This window comes from Xenopus tropicalis, chromosome 9 (genome assembly GCF_000004195.4).
Source record: "Xenopus tropicalis strain Nigerian chromosome 9, UCB_Xtro_10.0, whole genome shotgun sequence".
NCBI lineage: Eukaryota > Metazoa > Chordata > Amphibia > Anura > Pipidae > Xenopus > Xenopus tropicalis.
Genome location: NC_030685.2, coordinates 71,936,540 through 71,963,280, shown reverse-complemented (window position 1 = coordinate 71,963,280; position 26,741 = coordinate 71,936,540). Strand labels below are relative to the sequence as shown.

Here is a 26,741-nt window from a genome sequence, read left to right as displayed (position 1 = left end):
TGGTTTTTTTGGTGGTGGTTTTTCCGCGACAATATGGAAAAGTTGAGGTCATCGTGCGACAAGTCAAAAAATGTTTTGGTTTTTGCCACTTTTCCACAACTTTTTTTCATTCGTGCTTTTTCAGTTCAGATCTTTTGATAACTGACAGCCATTCCTGGAAATGATTTTTCTTCGTGATTTCAAACAAATATAAATCTAAAAAAATAATGAGTTTTAGTAAATCCCTCCCTCTTGTATTTTTGGGGCACAGACAGGTCTCTCAATTCATTTTGACAGGCTTTGCTAGATGAAAACACATGTTACATAGGAGGATCTAAGTACCAAGTCCCAGCAGAGAGGGAGGTTTTGTATTGGATGTCCAAAAAGAATTACAATTTCAATAACATTTCTATAGCCATGTTTTTATTGTAACCACCCACTAAAGAACAGATGTACAGGGATGTGCAGGGTCGGACTGGGCCACCGGAACACCGGGAACAATCCTGTCTCATTATAAGCTCATTATTTTCAGGGGTGTCTCTCTCTCTTTCACTCTCTCTCTATATATATACAGTACCTCCACAGCACTACACCACCAAGGTGTTTATTACCTGAAATCCAGAGATGGTGATATGTCTGGTAAGAGACGTTCTGGCTAAAAGCATCATCAAAGGAAAACGTTTTAAGGTCTCCGTTGCTAAAACCTTTAAACAAAACAAACATATTACAAATGTTATTAAAAAGTCACAAAACACCTAGTCCTATACGGTTCTCCAAACTGATAACAATGTGGGTGCATCTACGTTAACAAAAGTTATTTACTGATTTCCGGTCACAAATAACATGCCTACAGGTTGGTAATGAAATCTGAAGGTTATCAGATCACATTTATAAAAAAAAGGGGGCCGCTTCCAAAAAAATCTAGGTAAAATGGCTCCACCATTTGTATTTGAAGAACTATACATAGTGAACTTATTGTAGCAGCGCAGAGGTTCAGAAGCCCTATAATAGTAATGATCCAGGCTTTCAAATTGCCCACAGCAACTCCCCATCCTCTGATCTTGCTAGATACGTGCTGAGATTAGGAGTTATTGTCTTAGATATTCTTGGAACTATGGTGGAATGGCTGATATGCTGTAGATCTACAAGCTTGCATTGAGCTATTGAGGTTCCTAAGCAAATGTAAGACTTTAAACTTGCTCTTCAACCTAAGCTTAGAAGTTTTGGTCTTAGATATTCCTGGAACTATGGTGGAATGGCTGATATGCTGTAGATCTACAAGCTTGCATTGAGCTATTGAGGTTCCTAAGCAAATGTAAGACTTTAAACTTGCTCTTCAACCTAAGCTTAGAAGTTTTGGTCTTAGATATTCCTGGAACTATGGTGGAATGGCTGATATGCTGTAGATCTACAAGCTTGCATTGAGCTATTGAGGTTCCTAAGCAAATGTAAGACTTTAAACTTGCTCATCCACCTAAGCTTAGAAGTTTTGGTCTTGGAACTATGGTGGAATGGCTGATATGCTGTAGATCTACAAGCTTGCATTGAACTAATGAGGGTCCAAAGCAAATGTAAGACTTTAAACTTGCTCTTCAACCTAAGCTTAGAAGTTTTGGTCTTAGATATTTTTGGAACTATGGTGGAATGGCTGATATGCTGTAGATCTACAAGCTTGCATTGAGCTATTGAGGTTCCTAAGCAAATGTAAGACTTTAAACTTGCTCATCCACCTAAGCATAGAAGTTTTGCAAATGTAAGACTTTAAACTTGCTGTTTCGCCTAAGCTTAGGAGTTGTTGTCTTAGATATTCCTGAAACTATGGTGGAATGGCTGATATGCTGTAGATCTACAAGCTTTCATTGAGCTAATGAGGTTCCTAAGAAAATGTAAGAATATAAATTGCTCAGGGCCAGGTTCCACATAATTAATACAAGAGGTTTCTCCAATAATAATCATTCCTATAGCCCATGGTGCCCCAAGCTGCAGTAGGCAGCCCCAATGACCACCTTTGCTGTCCTCTTTCTGCATTGGAAGCCAACTGGAAACAATTACATATGTCACTGAGGCGTGATCTCCCTCTTGGATGCCATGGGGAATATTAATTACATGGACTTGCCATAGAGTCAGTGTAAATTCTGCCACTCTTTATTCACTTGTATGATGTTCTTGGCACACATTTATCAAAGGGTAAATACACCTGATTTAAAATAGATCTTTACTAGGGATGTGAATGCTGTTGCCCAAACACACTTTACCCAGATCTCGCTGGACTGAAAATCCCAGCATCTCTGTAAAAAAAAACATAAAGGAAAATCTACTGGTCTGAGATCTTGAGCTGACTGTACCCTACATGTTTCACTAAACTAAATCCTTGCGTTCTAATGGATATTTATTTGCCCTTTGCTTATTCACACTTAATCTGCCTGACAGTTTCCGTCTGCATAACTGCGAACAGCGACCAATGTCAACAGCCGACCTGATGTGTGTATTGTTCCGTAACTGATAAACGCTCCGGAGAAGTGTGTTGCCTCACTTACACTCACTCCAGGAGGGGAGGTTTTAAAAAGCATTTCCAAATTGTCATTGTTTCCGCATGTGAGGTTTCATACATACAGAGGGCCAGCCTGCCATCTCCTTATCACAGCACTAGGTAGACTCCAGCTTACAATGAAGTTATGGAGCCTAATTGGCCGTAACACATTCATTTTCCTTCTGCCAATCATTTTTCAATATAACATTGATTGTCGGATTACTCAGCTATAAAATAATGATTTTCCATGCAGTTTGCCCAAAACTGTAACAGGTTTGTTGAAACAATAAATGATGTGTAATTACATATGTCATTTGATTTAGCAAAAATAAAAAAATGATATTATTATATACAGGTATAGGACCCGTTATCCAGAATGCTCGGAACCAAGGGTATTCTGGATTAGGGGTCTTTCCGTAATTTGGATCTCCATACCTTAAGTCTACTAAAAAATTAATAAAACATTAATTAAACCCAATAGAATTGTTTTGTATCCAATAAGAATTATTTATATCTTAGTTGGGATCAATTACAAGGTACTGTTTTATTATTACAGAGAAAAGGGAATCATTTAACCATGAAATAAACCCAATAGGACTGTTCTGCCCCCAATAAGGGGTAATTATATCTTAGTTGGGATCAAGTACAGGTACTGTTTTATTATTACAGAGAAAAGGGAATCATTTAACCATTAAATAAACCCAATAGGGCTGTTCTGCCCCCAATAAGGGGTAATTATATCTTAGTTGGGATCAAGTACAGGTACTGTTTTATTATTACAGAGAAAAGGGAATCATTTAACCATGAAATAAACCCAATAGGGCTGTTCTGCCCCCAATAAGGGGTAATTATATCTTAGTTGGGATCAAGTACAAGGTACTGTTTTATTATTACAGAGAAAAGGGAATCATTTAACCATTAAATAAACCCAATAGGGCTGTTCTGCCCCCAATAAGGGGTAATTTTATCTTAGTTGGTATAAATTACAAGGTACTGTTTTATTACTACAGAGAAAAAGGAAATCAGTTTTAAAATTCTGAATTATTTATTTAAAATGGTGTCTATGGGAGACAGGCTTTCCGTAATTCTGAGCTTTCTGGATAATGGGTTTCCAGATAAGGGATCCCATACCTTTATTATACAAAGCACTGTGATTGTTTTGTAAAAAAGTAAAATAACGGCAATAAGTAAGCAAAGTTAAACTTAAATGCCATAGTCTATAGAATTTCTAGTGAATTTTCAATTGGTCTTCATTATTATTATTTTTATAGTTTTTAATTATTTGCCTTCCACTTCTACATCTTTCCAGCTTTCACTGGAAAAAGCGGAAACACTTTTACTCACCAAGCCTACAATGATATTCTAAATTGTTACTTTTTATTCCTTATCTTTCTGTTCAGGCCCCCTCCTATTCATATTCTAGTCCTTCAGTCAATCCACTGCCTGGTTGCTAAAGTAAACAAGACCCTAGCAACCAGATAGCTGCTGAAATTCCAAACTGGAGAGCTGCTGAACAAAAAACTAAATAACTAAAAAACACTGATAATAAAAAATGCAAATTGTTTTAGAATCCCATTGTCTATATAATACTAAGGGGTGCCTCTTTATAGGTCCCTGGTAAGGCCTCACCTTGAGTATGCGGTGCAGTTTTGGGCTCCAGTCCTTAAGAAGGATATTAATGAGCTGGAGAGAGTGCAGAGACTGCAACTAAACTGGTAAAGGGGATGGAAGGGTTAAACTATGAGGTGAGACTGTCGAGGTTGGGGTTGTTTTCTCTGGAAAAGAGGCGCTTGCGAGGGGACATGATTACTCTGTACAAGTACATTAGAGGGGATTATAGGCAGTTGGGGGATGTTCTTTTTTCCCATAAAAACAATCAGCGCACCAGAGGTCACCCCTTTAGATTAGAGGAACGGAGCTTCCATTTGAAGCAGCGTAGGTGGTTTTTCACGGTGAGGGCAGTGAGGTTGGGGAATGCCCTTCCTAGAGATGGGGTAATGGCAGATTCTGTTAATGCCTATAAGAGGGGCCTGGATGAGTTCTTGAACAAGCAGAATATCCAAGGCTATTGTGATACTAATATCTACATTTAGTACTAGTGGTTGTATTTATAGTTTATGTATGTGAGTGTATAGATTGGTTAGTATAGGTTGTGTGCTGGGTTTACTCGGATGGGTTGAACTTGATGGACAATGGTCTTTTTTCAACCCTATGTAACTATGTAACTACTATGTAACTATGTATTTATTAACATTGGAGGAAAGCATCACTGGCGATGTTGCCCATAGCAACCAATCAGGAATTAGATTCAAATCATCACCTAAAAAAGCAACTATCTGATTGGTTGCTAAGGGCAATATCACCAGTAATGTTTGTCTTCAATGATAATAAATACACCCCTAAATGTAAATCCTCGAAATAAACTAATGTAAAAATTGCTCTTGGGCAATTCTTTATTTTTTCTCATTTTCAAAATATTAGTGTATTTTACACTGCAAATATAATTAATTTAAAACAACACCACAGTCTCCTGTTCATTCCTATTCATTCACACAATCTGGGTTCATTCGTATCTTTGCAGGGATGATAGTAGCTGTAGATTTATTAAAAATAGAGAAATGTGGCCCTTAGATTTGGTATTCTGCAAACATTTGTATATTGCTTAAACTTAGTTCTAACGTTAACTTTCTCTTTCAGATCATACTATAATTCTTCAAATGATGATTGATTTACTGTTGGAAAAATCACATCTTTATGTTAATTCCCTTTTTCCCTGCTGAATTTGGCAGAGAGCTTTGCACTATTCACATATCTCAGCTTTCTGGCCCATGTGATTCTAACTCTCATTATCCAAAATACACAGCAACGACTGAATTATTCCACCCATTTCTGTTCTATCTTTCCCTGGAAATCACTTTCTCTGCACATACCTTAAGCATGACTGTTACATTCCCATATTACTCCCTACACATTTTAAAGTTATTGTGAATTTATGTTGGCAGTGCAAGGTGGGTTGGATTTCTGGGTTCAGCGAGCAAACCTGCATTCACCAGCAGTGGTATAGCACTGCCCTCATAAAACTCTAACCCCCATATGGTATAAAAAGGCACTAAGTTTGCCCAGTAGCAGGAACCTATAGCAACCAATAAGATGTTTGTTTTTAAACAGGTGACCAGTAAATTCTACCTTCTGATTGGTTGCTATGGGTTACTGCACCTGGGCAAACATAATGTCTTTTATTACATAACCCCCTAAGATCTTTGCAGTAGGGTAACAGTGTATTCATTATTCATGAGACTTTTAAACTGTGTGTATTCAGATCTACAGAGGCCTTACAGCTAATAAGTAATAGAGGCCATTGCTATTGTATGTATGGGACCCTACTTGCTCAGGAAAATCCACTTTCTCTTTACTTTGCCATTGGGTGGGATATGTCCCATATTGGCCCAGGGGATGTGTGACCATTTTTAGTTAATATAATGGAAGGGAGCACATGGATCTTCCTTTTTGGCTCCATCTGGTGTTTGGGCTGGATGTACTGGAGAGGTTGATGCATTAGGCCTCAGTAAGAATATTGTGCCCTAAGGGAACCAACCCCTTAGAGAAGTTGGGGAGCTGGGACCCTTGAATGAGGTTTTGGTAGTGACAGTTATTGCTCCCCAGGGGTGTAAGACAGTCAGGTTAGCTTAGCAAAAAGCAAGAGCAGCAATTGACTTTACCAATAAGTCTTGAGGTAGTATCTCCCAGGCAATGTTTTGCTTAAAGCGTAGGAACACTAAGCTGGAACGGGACTACATTTACTCCCTAAGAGGCTTCTACTGGAGGGGATCTGGACCACTTGAGGGTATCTCCTGACCCTAAGCTTCTGAAAGTGCCATCTTCTTACGGGTATTAATGCCTGTGTGTCTGTGTATTATGGTATAGCACTGCATTTTCAAATTGCCAAATTGATCTACTGTACTACATTAGTACCCTTTTCTGTTAAATAAACATCAAGTTCATGGTTAAGAAACATTGGCTCCATTAATTTGTTTATCACAGCATCTACCGTACCCTCCAATACCATTGTGACTGTCCAGCTGAAAGAGAGCAGGGTGGCAGTGTAACATTGCCCTACTGGCAAGCAGCTGCTGTGGGGTAATCATTCAAATCACCTCCCTTCTACCTGTTACACTATTGTAAACTGCTAGCACTAACCTGATGCAGCCACAATTGACTGGGAAATCTGGTGGTCCAAATGCTCATATCCTCATTCTGCCCTAATGGTTTTTGAGATCTGGACTGGGCTTCAAAATAGGTCCTGGCATTTCAAGTACACAGAAGTCCAAACAACCTCACACCATCCTACTAAATAGTAACTGCCTATGTCATCTTACAGAAGTCCCTCTGGCATTTGCCAGAATTCACAGATTGCCAGACCGGGCCTGTTTGGTGGGTAGTTTCTGAGGACTGCACATTAGCCATCCCTGAAAGATAAGCCTTTGTGAAAACAGTCTCTTTTACACTCCTAGCTCACTAAACTTAATTACAAATGCAAGAGGCATTTCAGATGAGTGGATATATAGGTATTTAGGTGTCCAGAGCCAAGAAATTTTTTTTTTTTTTGGCATAACACCAAATAGATGGAAAAGGTAATATACTGAGGCCGCTGGACAAGTGCCTAACAGCACTGAGGGCTGCAAAAGCACAGCCCTTAATATTTGTTACCTGCAGTCTCTAACTTGTGTTTCTGAGGTGGGTAATTGGGTGGGAGAGGGGTGCCTACGTTTTGCCCCCACTCTTTGCCGATTAAAGAAATCACTAAAAAAGAGAGGAGCACCAGTATAGGGTGTCAGGTGAGCAATGAGTTAGTGGGGGTTCACAAATCAGCACTATATATATATATATATATATATATTTAACCAGATGGCTATGATGGCGGTGATTGTGTAACTGTATTTATGTGGATTTACAATTCATTCAGCCCAACATATAAAAATAACTTGCCAGACTAAGTTGGCCCAAACATTAATGGGGAAAGGTAAAACAACATGAGGTAATGGCACAAAATAACATTTCATTCTTGTTACTTCTCCCAAACATAAGCTGAACCCATTCTAAAGCAGACATGGCCCTATGCCTACAATATACTGCAGCACTGTCCAACTTAATTTTATTGGCTCGGTCACATGTTTCCCAGCCATATGGAGGTGCTATTGGTATAACTATGATGTCATCATGTAATAAATGCAGTCATTGTTTTTAGAGACTGGAGAACTATGGAACAGAGTTCATTTGTACACCCATCCCTGTATTGTAGGCTGAAAAAACGTCCAAACATAGATGCAGTCATTGTGCAAATTTACTCCATTCATTACAGGTGCCTAAACACACTCTCTGCAGGCATTTTGCTCGAGTTGCCATTGTGCCTACCTCGTCTGCTTGAGCACTCTGCTGAAAAACATGGTTAACTGCATCCAAAATTGCACTTTGCACACTGTATTTGTAATGGAAAATGATGGCACATTGGGCCAGGGTAACTCCTGCCGTGATGCAAGGTGAGAACTTTGCCTCTGGTAACTTTAACAACTGAATTCCTATTTTTTGAAATGGAAATGCATCTCAATGGCACTCTTTGCACTAGCAACGCACCCCCCCTCCCCCCATGACCTGCTTTGACATGGAAGAGGCAAGTTCGGAGCAGGTAAGGGGGGGCATCGGCCTCAGAAACACTGCTGCCTTAGGCAAGACTATAGGGGGCATTTACTAGTAGGAGGGCAGTGGTCAAAATGCAATCATAGAAGCTAGCAGAAACCAACAGGAAAAAATAAATGCCCTTTCACATTTACAGGTTAAAGGAAAACTATGCCTGTGAACAATGTAGGTCTCCAAAAAAATGTATTGTATAAAATATCTTATATGCAAAACCCTGCTTCATGTAAATAAACCATTTTCATAAAAATATACTCTTGTAGTATTATGTGCCATTGGGTAATCCTAAATTGAGAAATGTTAAAAAAGTTTACAATTAAGGCCTGCCTCCTGTGATCATATGATTCACAGTGCACACAAACAAACCAATGCACACATACATGTAAAGATGGCCATACACTATAAGATCCGATCATTGGCGATGTCGCCACCTACGGGTGGGCGATATCGGGTAGCAAGAAACTTAAAAAAAAATAATCCGATCGTTTGGCCCTGGGGCCAAACGATCGGATTACATTTGTGGTTATGGGGCAGTCGGTTCGAGGACCGCATCAACGAGCCGATGCGGTCTCCGATCTGACTGAATTTTCTAACCTGGCCGATCGAGATCTGGCCAATTTCAGGCCAGATATCGGTCGGCCAGGCTGCTCTCTTCTGCCCACACACGGGCCGATTAGCTGTCGAATCGGTCCAAGGGACGTGTATAGTATAGTCGGCCCGTGTATGGGGACCTTTAGGTCACATCAGCCAATGAATGGACAGAGTTCTGCCTTTTGCTCCCACACTGCTTCCTGTTACAGTTAGATCTGCATTATTTCCTGTCACCTGATCTCTGAGGGAGCACACAGCCCATCACTAAATGGCGGCTCAAGGGAAAAGATGTACAAGGACAATATTTACCGATATTTATTATATTCCAGTTAGGTAAGATACTTTAACTGGTCACTTAATATGATATAAACTATCTGTTGGTTAAGTATATTTTCCTTGGGGTATAGTTTAACTGTTAGTAATACTTTCACTTACCGGAAGTCACTAGGACAATTGTAACTATTAGCAGAGTTACAATAGTGGCTGCCAAAACACCAAACAGGATTTTTATTGGAGTCTGCCAAATAAAAATGAAAGAGATTGTAAGCACAATTCCAAGACATAAAGCTTTTGCCGGTTGCTGTCTCACTGTGACATCTCGCTTGTAACTGTTATGGGGCATGAATATTTACATTGGGCTACTTTGCCCCAGAGCAGTTGTCTATAGCAACCAATCAGAGATTAGTTTACATTGAATTAAACTTAATTGCTGGTTCTATGGGTTAATACCTTTAAACAGTAAATAAACTTTATACGGAGAAGAAGCCATACTAACCTTCATACTGTAGTGCAGGAAAGGCAGCCCTTTGTCCGTAGTGTAACAAAGCAAAGGGAAAGGCAGCCTTTATTAGCAGCCCTCGGCGAAAGCCCTGCGCATTGCACACACATCCCAAACCTTGAAATTGTGTTGAGGTTTTAAGAGAAATTGGAAACAGATTTCATGGGCGTTCTCTGAGGTCAGCTGTGGGTGTCTCCGGAGCTTTTTTCGAAAACCTCTGTCAAATTCTTTCTAAATGTTCCTTGCAGCACTATTTTCTTTTCATGACGAGACAGTATCGGGGCAGAAATGTGCAGATGTAGAACAATTTACTAAAAGGTATCTGAAGCCCTGCCAGATATTTTTTATGATTAACTGGAAACTTAACTTAACTTTCTAGATTTAGCAGATTTTAGCTCCGGTAAAGGAATTTCATGTTGGCTTGTGGCAATATTCTATCATTGTGATTCATTTCCTGGAGTGAGTACATTGACAGCACTACGATCATTAGTCAGTTGTGTCCTTATGGCGTAGGTCGCAAATGGTAGGAGGATATTGCCCAGCACAGTCCTGAAACTTTATAAGCAGAACCTCAGTCAAGTGTTGTACTGTTCTACGTACAGTAAAGCTGAGCATAGATGTTAAAGGAGACATATATTATAAAAAATGAATGTACCAGGGAATTATACTCCTCTAGATATAGAAGGATTGTGCTTAAAAAGTTGTGTTTCTGACTGATTTATTGAGAAATTCCACAAAAACCCCACTAGCCCCGCCCATCTGTTCTACTTCCTGCTGGCTGAATTCTCTGGATGTGCAGGGGGGGCGGTGGCTCTCAGCACACTGCAATGTAGGATAGGAACAAACCAGCAACTAGGCTGACCTGATAGGGAATTGAAGCCTGTCTGCGCTTGTGTGACTACAGGGCTGTGATTGGCTCCTCCCCTCCTACTGTGCTTCTGGCAGGGACCGTTAGGACACACCCACTCTTCATTTCAAACACAGACAGGGACCTGAGAGGATCTATAGGGAGCTCCAATAAAGGGGCCATTTTTACAGATAGGATGAATGTTTAGCCCAAAGTAAAACCAGCACCGTATATTATTCATAATTGCCTACAGGATTAGGGGTTTTCCCATTTATCCAATATGTCTTCTTTAATTGAGTTTAGATGAAGGTATTGAGCATCTGTAATTAAGACTGAAATACCCACTTGTGAAAGGGATCACGAAAGAGTCAGTTTCAAGGAAGACCTATATTCCTATTAAATCATGATGGGAATAGTAGTTGCGAAACCATAGAGATGCCCTCAGCTACCTGTTCTTTACTCATTTAGTCACCATTGGTGTTATTATAACCGTTCTTTTAGCTCTAAATGTGTAAACATCATAACATTTGCTTTTCAGATTTAAGAGAGTTTGTAATATGTAATATTGGCAAACACTGAAGAGTAGCAGTGGGATGCCTGCTATTCTGTAAAGGGATCATTTTGAATGGAGAATCCATTTCTAATTGGGTTCAGGATGGCTGCTCTAAGGCAAATCAATGTTTTAGGAAGGATTTATGTCCCCCTTACATGCTGGTGTCTTGGGGAGGGCCCAACATGTGCAACCAACCCTTACTCAGCCCCAACCTACCTACCCCTCGGTTTCCCTGCTCCCCACCAGCTCTTAGGTAGGAAAGTTGCCCGGGGTACAGTATTTAACCGGTCTAGCCAGTAAATCACTAGCTGGGCCCAGCACTGGTGTTAAATTTACTAGCAATGTACTTGTGGGTAAATGTGTTATACTCTATAAATCCCTCCCTTTCCTCACCTTCTCCACTGCCGATCAGCTTTTATAGACAAAGGCCCACCTCTGCCCATCTTTTTCCCCACCCACTCTGCCCATTTCCCAGCCCCATTCGCCTTTTCCCCACCCACAGTCCCTCACAGTCTTATTTTCTTGTTATATAACGTTACTTCATATAAAAAACTTGTCATCATTATTTTTATTATTTCTTAGTTAACAGAAATACATAATACTAAACATTAACAGTTTTACATATCATGCATTTAATAATCCACAGTAAAACCTGCAGGCTGCATGCTTAAAGGACATGTAAACCCTACATTTTCCTACCATGTATATAAGTTGGGTACATCTCCCCATCCAAACCACACCATTTGTATTGCATATATCCTCTTTGTTCGCCAGCACCAATTCATGTTTCTAAAACAAATAGCAGCTTTCACCCGGCGGCCATTTTTCCCCTCCCACATCTTCAGTGACATTTACATCTGCAAATGTAGGTTCATGCAATGAAGAATGCAGGCTTACACAGGCAGAAATTACTTTGATAAAAAGTCCTGCTTGAATTGAGCCGGTAAGGATAAAACTGAGCTCAGGACAGTAGGTTAGGAGTAAAAACATGTTTTTTTCAGCACAGTACTCAGCTTCAGCAGAGTTTCTATGGAAACCAGCAATGCCATATCTTTATTGGCTGCTAGACTGGGGGGGGGGGGTGTTTTGTAACCTGAGTTGAGAAGAACTGAGCATGCTCAGTTAGCCAAGAGCCAAAGTCACTTTCTGAGGATCAGGGCCAAGTGGTTACAGGAGGAAAAGTAATCCATAGTGGTTAAGGGGATGCTGCAACCTTATTTTTAATCTTTAAACAACAGGAGTGGCAGGTATTTAAAGAGAGAGAGGCTGTTCCCTGATTACATTTTTGTGTGGGGGGTTTACATATCCTTTAAGGTCAGTGCAAAGACATTGCATTACATTGGGGATGTGTCAGGTTGACTGTCCCTGCCTGATTACTAGAGGTGGGGCTACAGAAGCTGATGTCATTTTCTTTCAAGCTGAAATCAATTTAACAAAAGTAAATGATTTATACGTCTTTCAATTTTGAACATTACATTATTAAACAAAATACATCTAGAACTAAAGCAGCAGGACCTAGATAATTAGGTACCAAGAAAATTAATAATCTAGAACTAAAGCAGCAGGACCTAGATAATTAGGTACCAAGAAAATTAATAATCAAAATATTTATACTCACACCTATGAGTGGCAGCTGATTGGAAGAAACCACAAAGTTCTCGAATGGCATCAAACCCAAAATATTTGACAAAATTGTCCCTAAGAGTCCAACAAAATCTGTACAAATGGCTGTTGCAATGAAATAGAAATTGTGTAAGCCTGTTATAGCCTAAACCAGCCATCATGAAATATATATATATATATATATATGTTACATATTGTAGAATCATTTGCAGTAATTTCCATACTGCAACATAATTTAATATTATACATAAATTATTTATTTGCTTCTGATTTATCAGTTTTAAAGGGATAGTTACATGTTCCAGGTTTTAACAGGAATGTGTCCCTATGCCTTACCCCACTATGCTATTTTTTCCTCTTGAAAATGCCCCCCCACCCGCCTCCCACCATTCACCCCTTACTAACTTAATGGCAAGGTTGAGGACAAATATAAACAGTGCAACCGGCCTATGAGAACATTGCCCCACCCCTACAGTGCAATGTAAACCAGGAAGCTGCTCAACATCAAGCCAGGCAATAGACCAAGATGGCTTACTAAGGGGTGAGCTTGGGGAAGCAGGGGGACATCTCTATAAGAAAAGAACAGCAGCGCTAAGTTTTATGTAGTCATAGTGACATGTTCCTGTTGAAATTTGAATTTGCCACTATCACTTTAAAGACAGAAGGAAAGGGGCTGTTCACCTTAAAATTAACTTTTAATATGACTTAGCAACCAGGCAGTGGTTTTTTCAGTATTTTTGTCTTCTTTAAAAATGTTACTAGCTCATCTTGCAATTCTAGCCTCGCCACATTGCTATTGTATCATGATGGCTTGCTCTCTGGCACAGACCCTTCATTATCACCATCCACTGCCTTCCTATTGTGTTATAATCATCAGAAAAGAAAGCTTGAAAGGTCAGAGATCCTAAGACTTTTTTTTGATTAAGGCCTCCTTTTTGGGCCAACATTTGGTTGACATCCCCCTTACCTAAAAATAGTGCCACAGATATATGGCACTAAGGTTGTAACATTCACTCTGTTATAGACATCCAAGACAGTAATTAATTATTTGTCCAAATTTTTCACCTTGATAGATTTCTTGTTGGTGTACCCATCCACTGCTTTGAGGGAATCACTGTCCAAGGTTTTCCTTAGCTTGTATAGAGTTTCCTTTGTACTAAGCACAATGCAAGTGCCAGCTAAGGGTACAGAGGCCCGCTAAATGTTCATTATTTATTATGCATGACATGGTTTGATATTTTAGATGTTTAGAACATGGATTGATATATTAGATGTTTGAGACATGCTCCAGCAGAGGCACACAGAACTGTCTGATGACAGTAGGTGGAAGACCGTGCCAGTACAATGTAAGATAGTAAATAATAACAAATCTTTTAATCATCATCCTCATCGCTATCAGGCAGAGAATATGTAAAAGACGGGAACTTGATGGGCAGTTCACTCCACTTGTTGTAGGTGTCCTTAGTCATTTTCTTGTCATCATATTTAACAACAAACTTGCTGATTTGAAGGCAAGGTACTTCAATGCCTTTGTGTACCATCGTTGTCCCCCATGTCTGGAAAATAAAAGTGAGGAAATATTAAGTCATTATTGATATATACAATAGCAGTAATGGGCAAAACATATTACTCATTCAAAGCTCAAGCCTTCACACAATCTCTAACTTAATATTCTTAAAGGTTTTTTCTACCCAGTGAACAGCATTAAGGTGGCAATACACAGGCCGATTTGGGTCCTTATTTGCCCATGTGTGAGCACCCCCGAAGGGCCAACTGACCAACATCTGACCTAAGATTAGCCAGATATCAATCAAGCAGGTTTGATTTTCCTTTCGGATTGGGGACCGCATTGACTTATTGATGCAGTCCTCACTTCGACGGGTCCTATTCCCATCATTGTAATTCGATTGTTTACCTGAATGTCAAGATCTGTGCAAGCATTTGTGAAGATTTATGGTTGGTGTGTGTTTTAACATCTTAGTTGTTGGAAGGAATAAGTTGCGGTTATGTTACAACTTTTGGCATCTTGTTCTACTTCCTGTGGTTTAGTGAGGGTTCTGGTAATCAAAGGGAATTCACCCATGCATGTTGGTCTCTCAGAGAAAAAGCAGTGCCATATATTAGCTCACATAAACCCCTAAATGTAATAAAATGACCTAAATTTGCCCTTGAGCAGTAACCCATAACAACCAATAAGATATTTGCTTTTAAACAGGTGACCAGTAAATTCTTCCTGCTAATTGGTTGCTATTGGTTACTGCTCCTGGGCAAATCTAGTGCCTTTTATTACATAAGCAGAAATATACTTACTACTATTACATTCTATCATGAAAACTGATTAGAGTCAAGAGAAATGCAAAACATTACAGAAGGCATTCATTGTATGTAGACAACAGAGCAAAAAATTGTATTGCCATGTTAGATGCCCAACAACAACAACAAATGAAATAGGCTATAGGGTCATTTACTAAGTGAAGCAAGGTCCAAAAAAACACACAAATCATCATTTAGTAGGCAAAAATGAACCCTACTCATTTTGTGGCCAAATACTCTGATAATTAATGGCATACTAGCAGGTGCAAAATACACCCACCACGGGGCAACTCAAGGATACCTCGTAGGTGTTCACCTACATGCCCCTTAGTAACATGCTAATCTTTCCCATCACCTTGCTTTGGATGCTCTATCAAAAGCCCAAATGTGCCCATCATTAGTAATGAGCGAATCTATCCCGTTTTGCTTCGCTGAAAAAATTGTGAAACTGTTAAAAAATTTGTGAAAAAAATAAGGCAAGGAACATCACAGTGCAATGCATTGTGGGGTATGTAGTTCCTGCATGCTGTCTGTAAGCTGTGGAGAAGTTGTTACGATTTGTAACACCAATGTTTTAGCCCCTCCTCCCCTGCCAGGATTTTAAATAATGCAGAAAGAAAAGAACTGTTATGGAGCTGTAGTTTAGCATATTAAAAAAGGATTTATTTATTTAAAGGAACAGATGACAGTGATAGGTATATTAGGGCTTTCTGTGTTGTGTGGGGCTCTTTAACAAGAGTAAATATTACATAAGTTTTACTTACTTTTCCACATTCTTTGCAAATTATGTCACCATTTATTTGGTAATCTGCAAATTTCTCTTGCAGCGTTTTATTTGGTCCTTTACTGTAGAGGGTTCTAGAAATAAGAAAGAAGATGGTCTTTTATATATGTGATGGAGAGAGCAAATTCTGATCCTAATACTATATTACAAAATACTGGATGCAGATACTGGATAAGGAAATAGAAAGCCACAAGAAAAGAGAAGGCCTAATGAGACAAAGAAGATGAAATACTGGGAGGATAAAATGATAAAAAGATGATATAATGATGAATAAAGAGGTGGGATAGAACAATGAAAAAAAAATATAGAAGGAAAAAAGAGCATAAAATGAAAAGAGAAGTGATGATTAAATGAGGGAAGGTGGCATTAGGAAGAATGGGATGGTGCATCTGCCGCTAAATGAAAACTAAAGAAATTCTTCTCCTGTACTCAGCAACAGGCAGAATGTTTCACCACATAGAGTAGAATGATGCTAAAATTTGCCTTGGCTTAGCAACCCACAAAACCCACTCAGCATTTAGCATTTACCAGCCTGGTGGTTTTGCTGCTAAAAAATGTCTAAAAATGCAATTCCATGAGTTTGGGTACAGAAGTTCCCATTAAAACCAGTGGGAAACAAGTCTAATGCCTACCAAAACATAGGGACAATTACACCAGAAAATGGGAACATGAACCTAATGAGTGTTGTCCACCTTCTGCCATGGATTTTGGGTACTTTCGGCTGCACTCATGATCATGCTTTATAATGCCCCAGCCATGCCACATTATGTCCAGAGCATGCCCCTTCTCAATCCAGGTTAAAAGCAAAAATTTAAGAGACTTAAAACTGGAATCTATGCTTTTCTATGAGATTTCTCTGTGCAGTCAAAGAGACTAATGAAGTGGCTATACATGACATAACAATCTGCAGCTATTTCTGATTGGCCAGACTTCCTACTGATATCATACCATGCTTATTGAATTTCAGGCTATATTTCTGGCCAGTCAGTCTGAGAGTTTAATACAAAGGACTGAAAGGTTCTGATAGACATTCCAAAAACAGCATGTCTTACAACAAAGCACTTACTTGAATTTTGGAGTTGTATTAACATGATGAGCGGTTGCTATGACCTGAATGTCGGTTCCACAGCAGGCTTGCTTGGAGCACTTCTTGCAGTGAAAAGTTACCAGGGACGGATTACTCTGATATACTTTGTGAATTGCCTTCTTTGCCTTCACTTTTTTTTCCATTATGGTTTGAGCTTGAAATTCCTCAATCTTAAAAACAAACAAGACATTATCGGTATAAGTGTCTACTGGTCAATTGTCCTCAATTGTTCTCAATACAAAAACACTTTGGGTCTTGTCAACGGAACACCACCAGAAGAAGGTCAATTGTTTCGTATTTAAAGAAAGATAAACATGTTATAGGTAAAAGGGTCTACTGGTCAGTTGCCCTCAATTCAAAAATACTTTGGTTCTTGTCTACTCTACCCCTACTTAGGCCACCGCAATTCTTTAGTATTTAGTACAAATATTACAATAAGGTAAATAAAACACAAAGACAGGAAGGCTGGAGAAAGCAACTCTAATTGTGTAATGATTTAGAGCAGAGCTGTCTAACTTGAGGGCTTGGGTTGGATGCAACTGGAGGTCCTGGATTGGATGTGGCCCTCCAACCTTAATGTTGCTGGATAATACCCCTAGCACAGCAATCCCCAGTCAGTGGCTTGAGAGCAACAGGTTGCTCCCCAACCACTTGGATGTTGCCCCCCAGTGGCCTCAAAGCAGGTACATATTTTTGAATTTCTGACTTGAAGGCAGGTTTTGTAGGCAATCAATATGGGGTTACCAAATAGCCAATCTTTGCTCTTTTTTGGCTTGTGTTGCTCCCTAATATTTTTTCCATTTGAATGGTGTTAACAGGTATAAAAGTTTGGGGACCCCTGCCATAGCATGATAAATATTTAGCTATGTAGTACATCAATAACTACCAAAAGTATTGCTAAACATCAATTCTACTTTATACAAGGTTTACCTTGTCAATGTAAGTTGCACGGTCCATCTTTTGTACTTTGGCAATAGCTTTGTGCATCATCTCTTCTTTATACACATTAACACTGTCGCGCTCAATAGCTCCCGATGAACTGGGTGCCACTAACACATAGGAGCTATCATCGGCTCTGGCTCGGCCTCGTGCCTAATATTGGAAAGAATGTTGTAAGAACTGTACAGTAGCGATTGCATGATATATGAACCATTTGTATAAGTCTGGGTGGATGGCCAAGGACATTCCCTTTGGGAAATAACATGATTGTGATTTGTCAATGAACCAGCAAGCATAATCATTTGCATAGAGTCTAATGCTGTTAGACACATGGTTCTGATGTCATGGTGACAGCTGCACCTCAAGTGTATCAGAGGCAAATGAGCACAGAATGTTCCATTTATACATGGGAAACAGCCTGCATGTGTTAGCTGAAGTATTCTCCCTAGAGAACTGCAGAACAGGCCCGTTTATTTCTGAACACAATGGCCATGTGGCCCTGTTGGCGTTTTGTTGAGTCTCTATAGATCACTCTGTGAGAGAATGCAATTACTAATTGGGCTTAAATGATGTTTGCATGATGTTTAAGTAGCCTTAAGGTATTGAGATCCAAATTGATCAAAGCCTCAAATCCTGGGCATTCTGAAAAACAGGTTCCATACCTGTACAATAGACCAAATACATATCAGACAGCCCTTACTCCCTTTACTAGGTAACAGTAAAGAATAATAGTATTTTTAATAGATTTTATACACATCACTCTTGTGAAAATAACTTTTTTTCTTGTATCAATGAGTCCTGGAAATAATATAACTTAATAGGTTTCAAATTAAGGCAGATTTTGGTGTTATTTAGAGTTTTTTTGCCTATATAAAGGTCACAACTAGATGCCCATGTGTATGGATGAAAAACTTCAAATCATTAAGGGGCAGATTTATCAGAATGTGAGATTAGAGCTCCCCACAAAAAAACTCACTCACTTTCTATTCATTCCTATGGGATTTATTATTTATCAATGGGTGAAAGTTCACCATTTGATAAATATGCTTTTAAATCCCATAGGAATTAAAAGAAAGTGGGTGAGTTGTTCTGCAGTGAGCTCTTATTTCATTAAAGAAAACCTAAACTATAAGTGGCAAGAGGGGTTGTTCGTTAACTTTTAGTATGATGTAGAGAATGCTGTTTTAAGACAATTTGCAGTTGGTCTTCATTTTTTATTATTTGCAGTTTTTGAATTACTTAGCTTTTTGTTCAACAGCTATCCAGGTTGGAACTTTTACAAGTTAACTGGTTGCTAAGGCCCAATTTAACCTAGCAACCAAACAGTGGTGTAAATAAAAGAAAGTGGAGTGCCTAAATAAAAGGATAAGTAATACAAAGTAACAATACCAATAAAATTGTAGCCTCATAGAGCAATAGTGTTTTGGCTGCTGGGGTCAGTGACCCCCATTTGAAAACTGGAAACCAACTGAAAAGTTGCTAAGGATAGGCCATTCTATAACATAGTAATAGTAAATATGAAGGTGAACCACCCCTTCAGCACCACAAGGGATTCTGCCCATCTGTCCATTTCCCCCACTGTCCATCTGTTATGGATGAAGCCAGAAGAAGGTAACAATACCTGCACCATGGCTATTTCATTTGTGACCAGCCCATATCGAATAACAACGTTGCACTCCTTGATATCCAAACCTTCTTCCGCAACGCTTGTCGCAACTAGTAGATTGAGTTCTCCTGTGCTGAATTTATGAATGATTTGCTTTTGCTCGTTCTAAAATTTGATAATTACATGGTTAGCAAGGTAAAGGTTGGCAATTCAGCATTCAGAATATTAGTTATATTGATTATCTTAAAGGAACAGTGACACCAAAAAAATGAAAGATTATAAAAGAAATTAATATATTATAATAATTAGTATATTATAAACTATAGTAGGGTTTCTGTAGCAAACACCCCAGCTGTCCCAGTGCATAAATGGCTGCCCCCGGGGCTACACAGCAGGGTATTTATATAAACTATAGAAGGGTTTCTGTAGCAAACACCCCAGCTGTACCAGTGCAGGAATGGCTGCCCCCGGGGCTACACAGCGGGGTATTTATATAAACTATAGTAGGGTTTCTGTAGCAAACACCCCAGCTGTACCAGTGCAGGAATGGCTGCCCCCGGGGCTACACAGCGGGGTATTTATATAAACTATAGTAGGGTTTCTGTAGCAAACACCCCAGCTGTACCAGTGCAGGAATGGCTGCCCCCGGGGCTACACAGCGGGGTATTTATATAAACTATAGTAGGGTTTCTGAAGCAAACACCCCAGCTGTACCAGTGCAGGAATGGCTGCCCCCGGGGCTACACAGCAGGGTATTTATATAAACTATAGTAGGGTTTCTGAAGCAAACACCCCAGCTGTACCAGTGCAGGAATGGCTGCCCCCGGGGCTGCACAGCAGGGTATTTATATAAACTATAGTAGGGTTTCTGTAGCAAACACCCCAGCTGTACCAGTGCATGAATGGCTGCCCCCGGGGCTACACAGCGGGGTATTTATATAAACTATAGTAGGGTTTCTGTAGCAAACACCCCAGCTGTACCAGTGCAGGAATGGCTGCCCCCAGGGCTACACAGCAGGGTATTTATATAAACTATAGTAGGGTTTCTGTAGCAAACACCCCAGCTGTAACAGTGCAGGAATGGCTGCCCCTGTGGCTACACAGCGGGGTATTTATATAAACTATAGTAGGATTTCTGTAGCAAACACCCCAGCTGTACCAGTGTAGGAACGGCTGCCCCCGGGGCTACACAGCAGGGTATTTATATAAACTATAGTAGGGTTTCTGTAGCAAACACCCCAGCTGTACCAGTGCATGAATGGCTGCCCCCGGGGCTACACAGCGGGGTATTTATATAAACTATAGTAGGGTTTCTGTAGCAAACACTCCAGCTGTAACAGTGCAGGAATGGCTGCCCCTGTGGCTACACAGCGGGGTATTTATATAAACTATAGTAGGATTTCTGTAGCAAACACCCCAGCTGTACCAGTGTAGGAACAGCTGCCCCCGGGGCTACACAGCGGGGTATTTATATAAACTATAGTAGGATTTCTGTAGCAAACACCCCAGCTGTACCAGCGCAGGAACGGCTGCCCCCGGGGCTACACAGCGGGGTATTTATATAAACTATAGTAGGATTTCTGTAGCAAACACCCCAGCTGTACCAGTGTAGGAACGGCTGCCCCCGGGGCTACACAGCGGGGTATTTATATAAACTATAGTAGGGTTTCTGTAGCAAACACCCCAGCTGTACCAGTGTAGGAACGGCTGCCCCCGGGGCTACACAGCGGGGTATTTATATAAACTATAGTAGGGTTTCTGTAGCAAACACCCCAGCTGTACCAGTGTAGGAACGGCTGCCCCCAGGGCTACACAGCGGTGTATTTATATAAACTATAGTAGGGTTTCTGTAGCAAACACCCTAGCTGTACCAGTGCAGGAATGGCTGCCCCTGGGGCTACACAGCAGGGTATTTATATAAACTATAGTAGGGTTTCTGTAGCAAACACCCCAGCTGTACCAGTGTAGGAACGGCTGCCCCCGGGGCTACACAGCGGGGTATTTATATAAACTATAGTAGGATTTCTGTAGCAAACACCCCAGCTGTACCAGTGTAGGAACAGCTGCCCCCGGGGCTACACAGCGGGGTATTTATATAAACTATAGTAGGGTTTCTGTAGCAAACACCCCAGCTGTACCAGTGCAGGAACGGCTGCCCCCGGGGCTACACAGCGGGGTATTTATATAAACTATAGTAGGGTTTCTGTAGCAAACACCCCAGCTGTACCAGGGTAGGAACGGCTGCCCCCGGGGCTACACAGCGGGGTATTTATATAAACTATAGTAGGGTTTCTGTAGCAAACACCCCAGCTGTACCAGTGCAGGAATGGCTGCCCCCGGGCTACACAGCGGGGTATTTATATAAACTATAGTAGGGTTTCTGTAGCAAACACCTCAGCTGTACCAGTGCAGGAATGGCTGCCCCCGGGGCTACACAGCGGGGTATTTATATAAACTATAGTAGGGTTTCTGTCGCAAACACCCCAGCTGTACCAGTGCAGGAACGGTTGCCCCCGGGGCTACACAGCGGGGTATTTATATAAACTATAGTAGGGTTTCTGTAACAAACACACCAGTTTTACCAGGGCAACAGTACATTACATTCTAATTACTTGAAAACACTTTCTTTTTTTGGTGTTACTGTTCTTTTAATATGCGTCCCTTTCCATTTTGAGTGGATAGAAAATCTTGATGCAAACAATAATCCATACCTGAGTCATTGGTTTGAAATCACTGTTGTGTCCTGCTCCAATAAGGTAACTGGATCGAATTCCCACTTCTGTGAATTTCTCATTATCGCTGATCCACTGGTTTAGGGCGACAGCACTCTGCCGGGTCTTGGTGAAGATGATGCCTCTGGCTTGGCCGTTCCTGGTGAACTCCTCCAGCAATGATGACCTGAGTGCGTATAGATTCTCATTTTCATATTTGGGATTTTTAGCGATTGCAGTTAGTTCCTTTTCATTGTCTGTGTGGGGAATTGATAAAAATATAAAACATTTACCACTAACAGCAGACAAAAAAACTATTCTTTTATTATGTAAAATTCTGACTAAACTACCAATTATTATACTCATATGAACTGGATATATATTTAGTAAGCCCCCAGACTCCCTGTTATTTATATTCCAGTCTCTCTCTCAAAACACTGCCAGGTTGCTAAGGTTAACATGACTCTAGCAACCAGACTCACACTAAAAACAACTCTTCAAAATATGAATGTACATAAAAAAGTTGCCTATAGGTCATGTTGGTCATTTTTCATTGATAGAGCTGCTTTTGTAAGTAATTGCTACATGAAGTCCCTAAACCTGACTGTTTTGCCAACCTGACTGTCCCTTCTCAGCCTGTCAGTTACAGCTTCTAATGCTAACGGCCTCCTGCTGCACCAATATGGCCGCCCCCTCATAGAGGAACATGGGGGATCTGATAAGGAATGTAAAAGCATCAGGCAAATACTTTTATGGCAAAATTATTAAGGTCATACAAATACAATGTTATGATAGATGTAAAAAAGGTTTAATTTCTGGTGTCAGTATCTCTTTAAATAAACCCAATAGACCTCACACCTACACATCATGTCACACATTTTATTAACTAAGCTGTTGTTGCCAAATATTTTGCATATTAACATAACGTATTAACATACCGTAAAATAAGTCAATAAGAAATCTGTCTGTTTCCTCAATGTTCAATGGCGCCACGTGCTCTGAACCCTCGTTTAACAGAATTTTCCTTTTTTTCTCCTCCTCATAAAATTTCCTAAGATGTATTAAGGAGTCGGTCATGCGAATGGTGTCATTGATCTGCAGGGCGTCATTGTACTTCCTTAGATGTTCAGCACACACGTGTTCCTTGCGTTTTCCTTCTTTGGCAGCTGGATTCAAAGCAGAAAAAAGAAATTCGGGTTAAGACATATAGGGCCTGATTCACTAAAGGGCGATAAAACGTGCGCTATTTTTATTGTGCGCTAAAATTTTTACCGCGGCTTAATTTTGGCGTTTTTTCGCACGATTCACTATAAGCATACTTGCGCTTTTTTACGCGCGATATTGCATGCGTTATTTAACTCGCGAAAGACTATTTCAATGCGGTATTTGCCGGTACATGCGCTAAATTACGCGAATAATCGCCGCATATGAATGGTAGCATAGAAATAGTGTATAAATATTGTCGCCGCATATAAATGGTGTATATAAATATTAGCCACATATAAATGGTATCATATAAATAGTAGATGCTTATAAATAGTAACTGCTAGTGATGAGCAAATGTGTTCTGGTTTCTTTAGTGAAAAATTAGCAAATCTTTCGAAAGATCCACGAAACGGCAAAAATGTTGTGCGGGCAAAAAAATTGTTGCCCGTGACTATTATTTTTTGACACTTGTATCAATTTTTGGATGTGCGGTGAAGTTTTGCGTGGCAAATTTTGTAGTAGGTGTTAATTTTCGCATAGCCGAATGCGATATTTAGCGCGCAAAAGTTATAGTGAATCATGCGATCGTATTCTTTTCAGCACGGAAATTAACGCAAATCGGTAAAACTAGTGCGAGAAATACCGCATGCGAAAATGGCGATTTTTCGCACGCGATAATACTATGGTGAATCGCGCGCAAATTATTTTGCGTTTTTTAACGCGAAAAAGCGTGCGATAATTTTTATCGCCCTTTAGTGAATCAGGCCCATACACTGTAATTTAACGATATTAAGTAACAGTGACATGACTGATGTAGCACTGGTAGGAATGATTCTCAATGGAGAATACTCTTGCAATAGCAATCAGGTGTGGAATACCTGCTTTGTAGAGCTTGGGGGAACAAATAAGGTTTTGGGGAACTTTTATGTCCTCTTTTCCAGAGTGATTATTCTTATTTCTTTCTGTAGGGGTGTACCGTACCTGTCTTATCTGTCTGAATAACCCATTGCTCATAAGACTGACTTCCATGGTCAGATGTGGGATACAGCTTGCTATACTCCTCAATCTTTCCCATGATCTCTTTTAATTTGTCTCCGAATGGATTCTAAAAAAAAAATCACACATCATAAGAAAACTCAAGCAGCACAAGGATGCATTTCCTTCTAAACATTGCCTGGACCACAGTGGTAAAGATGTTTTTCTATTCCAAAGTTTTGGGAATAGGGTTTCGACTTGAATAACTATGTTCTTAAATGAGCCCCCTAAACACCTATTTGTAAAACTGGTTTGTTAAACATTTTTATAGCCACCACACTTTAAAGAGATGAAAGATCTCTGCGGACATTATAAGTGACAGGAAGAATACCAGTATAAGATACCCATAACAGGCATGTCAGTTCAAATGATTTTTTTTGTGTGTGTGTGTTAAGGGTCCTTTTTAAGCAGAAGCTCTGAATGACACAGTGACCCAAATACTTCCTATTGTATTTCATCAGAACTTACACCTACATCATGATAGGAAGAAGACTACAATAGAAACCAGGGCAAGATACCAATAATGGGGATGTCAGTTCAAATGAATTTATGTCGCTTTTTCCTGTGCTAAGGTTCTGTTTAGGCAGAGTTTCTGAAAGGCATGGTAACTCAAACGCTTCCTAAATGTCCTCAATTTGACAGTCTTTTAAATGAAGACAAATCCGTACCTTCTTCTTTTCATCTGAAATCTTGACCTCCTTGTATGGATCTTTCACTTGCTTTCTTAGCTGCTCTGCATTTTCTTGCACGGTCATGATTTTGAAAGCATCCATGTTTGCGCATATCTGATATAGCAAAGACAAGGCTGTTATTGGCTACTAGACACCAACCTTCTGTTGGGCGTTACTGATAAATGTGATACAAACTTCCCAATGAACAATCCCACTGCACCCCCTGCTCTTATTGACAAATACAAGAGGATTCTCCAATGAGAACTAATCTTCACCCTGTCTTTCAAGTTCCATGTTGACAGTTGTAGAAAGAACCTGCTTCTCTGTGGTCCAGTGGAGATGCCCTAAAGTTGCAAAGAATGCCCTTCTTGTAACCCACAGCAACCAATCACATGTTTTGGTACAGTTTGTACTGTTCCTTGTTTACCATTTATCTATGTTGCTTTTCTAAAGTTAGCCCACTTCACATAGGAAGGGGGACTCACCAAAGCTCCTAAAATGTTCTGGTGTCCATCTTAACGATGGATGCCACCATACTCTGCGCTTATCTATAGTAGCTAAGGGGTATATTTATCATGCTGTATAAAAAGTGGAGTAAAACATCACCGGTGATGTTGCTCATAGCAGCCAATCAGATGCGTTGCTTTGATTTTCTAACTGTTGAAATCTAATTGCTGATTGGTTGCCCTGGGCAACATCACCGGTAATGCTTCACTCCACTTTTTACACAGCATGATAACTATAGCCCTTAGTGTTCCAATTTTCTTGTTGCACCTACTTTGGTGCATGAGGCCCATAAAAGTTCTGTACAATTGGCAAGTAAGAACAGAATAATTTTGGGGTGTTTTAACCTTTAGGCACTCACTGTTGGGCCAATAAAGTCATGTAATTGATAAGCTGATAACTGTACGCACTTATTAGAGATGTCCTCATATTTAGTTTCCTTCTTCATTCAGTGGAAAGTTTGCTACATAGTCATATTACACAAAAACCTTTTACCCTCAGAATATGTTCTTCTGACTTTTTAATGTTCTTGGCCCCTCCCACTCCTGGCGAAGCCGTAAGTCCAAGTATTTGAGGCAGTGGAACCTGTGCCTTTTCCATCTTGCTGTTGCGTTTGTTTTGCATTTTCTTTTTTATATAACGGATCATGATATTATTGTACACAGCATCCTTTTGAGTGTGATGGCATTCATCAATAATAATGAGGGAGAAATCTGCATGAAAAAAAACAAAAAAACATTGTTTTTTTAATTAAAACCGCCATCATTGTATGGTACCATAATACCAGTGTTTTCCCAGAATTTCATATAATGAGAGGCTATTAGAAAGGTGAATTATTCGGTGGTCTTCTCCAAAACGTATCCTTATTTGTGTTAGTAGTGAAGAGGACACAAATAGGGATAGTTGCTCAAACCATTGGCAACCTCTAACATGCACAGCACCAGGTAATGAAGAAGCACCCATGTTCTTTGTTCATAAGCAGAGTCAGACTGGGTCGGCTGGACACCAGGGAAAAATCTGGTGGGCCCCTCTGGTCCAGACCCGATACCAGCTGTCATCCTCCCCCGATTGTGTCTACTTATGTGCGCTTGGAGAAGGTGTGGGGCCCCTGCGGGAGGGCGTGTGTGTGCGGTGTGGGCCCCTGGGGGTGTGCGTGGGATCCCTGGCGTGGCAGCCCAATCCGACTCTGTTTATATGACTCTTGCTGGCAGCATTATATAAATATCTAGCACTGAGCACTTGAATACTAAGCACAAAGGCCACCTATTTTAGAAATGTCAGTAGAGAAAGGTT

General features: G+C 40.1%; 2 protein-coding genes across 4 annotated transcripts in view; both read right to left on the bottom strand.

The window, feature by feature from the left end:
- The window catches only part of fap (fibroblast activation protein alpha), a 47,170-nt gene extending 37,517 nt beyond the window's left edge, over positions 1–9,653 (bottom strand). The window contains 3 exon segments of the mRNA NM_001113673.1: positions 591–683; positions 9,227–9,308; positions 9,567–9,653. Of these exon segments, the coding sequence (NP_001107145.1) occupies positions 591–683; positions 9,227–9,308; positions 9,567–9,572 (181 nt within the window). The 5' untranslated portion in view covers positions 9,573–9,653.
- Positions 9,654–11,514: 1,861 nt separating this feature from the next.
- The window catches only part of ifih1 (interferon induced, with helicase C domain 1), a 28,418-nt gene continuing 13,191 nt past the window's right edge, over positions 11,515–26,741 (bottom strand). For 2 of the 3 annotated variants that reach the window (XM_031893273.1, XM_002933274.5), the window contains exons 7-16: positions 25,944–26,161; positions 24,942–25,058; positions 24,220–24,343; positions 22,971–23,198; positions 22,033–22,289; positions 19,337–19,486; positions 17,707–17,868; positions 16,756–16,946; positions 15,670–15,763; positions 11,515–14,148 (exon numbers count right to left, since the gene is read on the bottom strand). In XM_031893273.1, coding sequence (XP_031749133.1) covers positions 13,966–14,148; positions 15,670–15,763; positions 16,756–16,946; positions 17,707–17,868; positions 19,337–19,486; positions 22,033–22,289; positions 22,971–23,198; positions 24,220–24,343; positions 24,942–25,058; positions 25,944–26,161 — 1,724 coding nt within the window. In that variant the 3' untranslated portion in view covers positions 11,515–13,965. The remainder of the gene's footprint in view (positions 14,149–15,669; positions 15,764–16,755; positions 16,947–17,706; positions 17,869–19,336; positions 19,487–22,032; positions 22,290–22,970; positions 23,199–24,219; positions 24,344–24,941; positions 25,059–25,943; positions 26,162–26,741) is intronic. The other variant, XR_004220457.1, reaches the window with a different exon arrangement.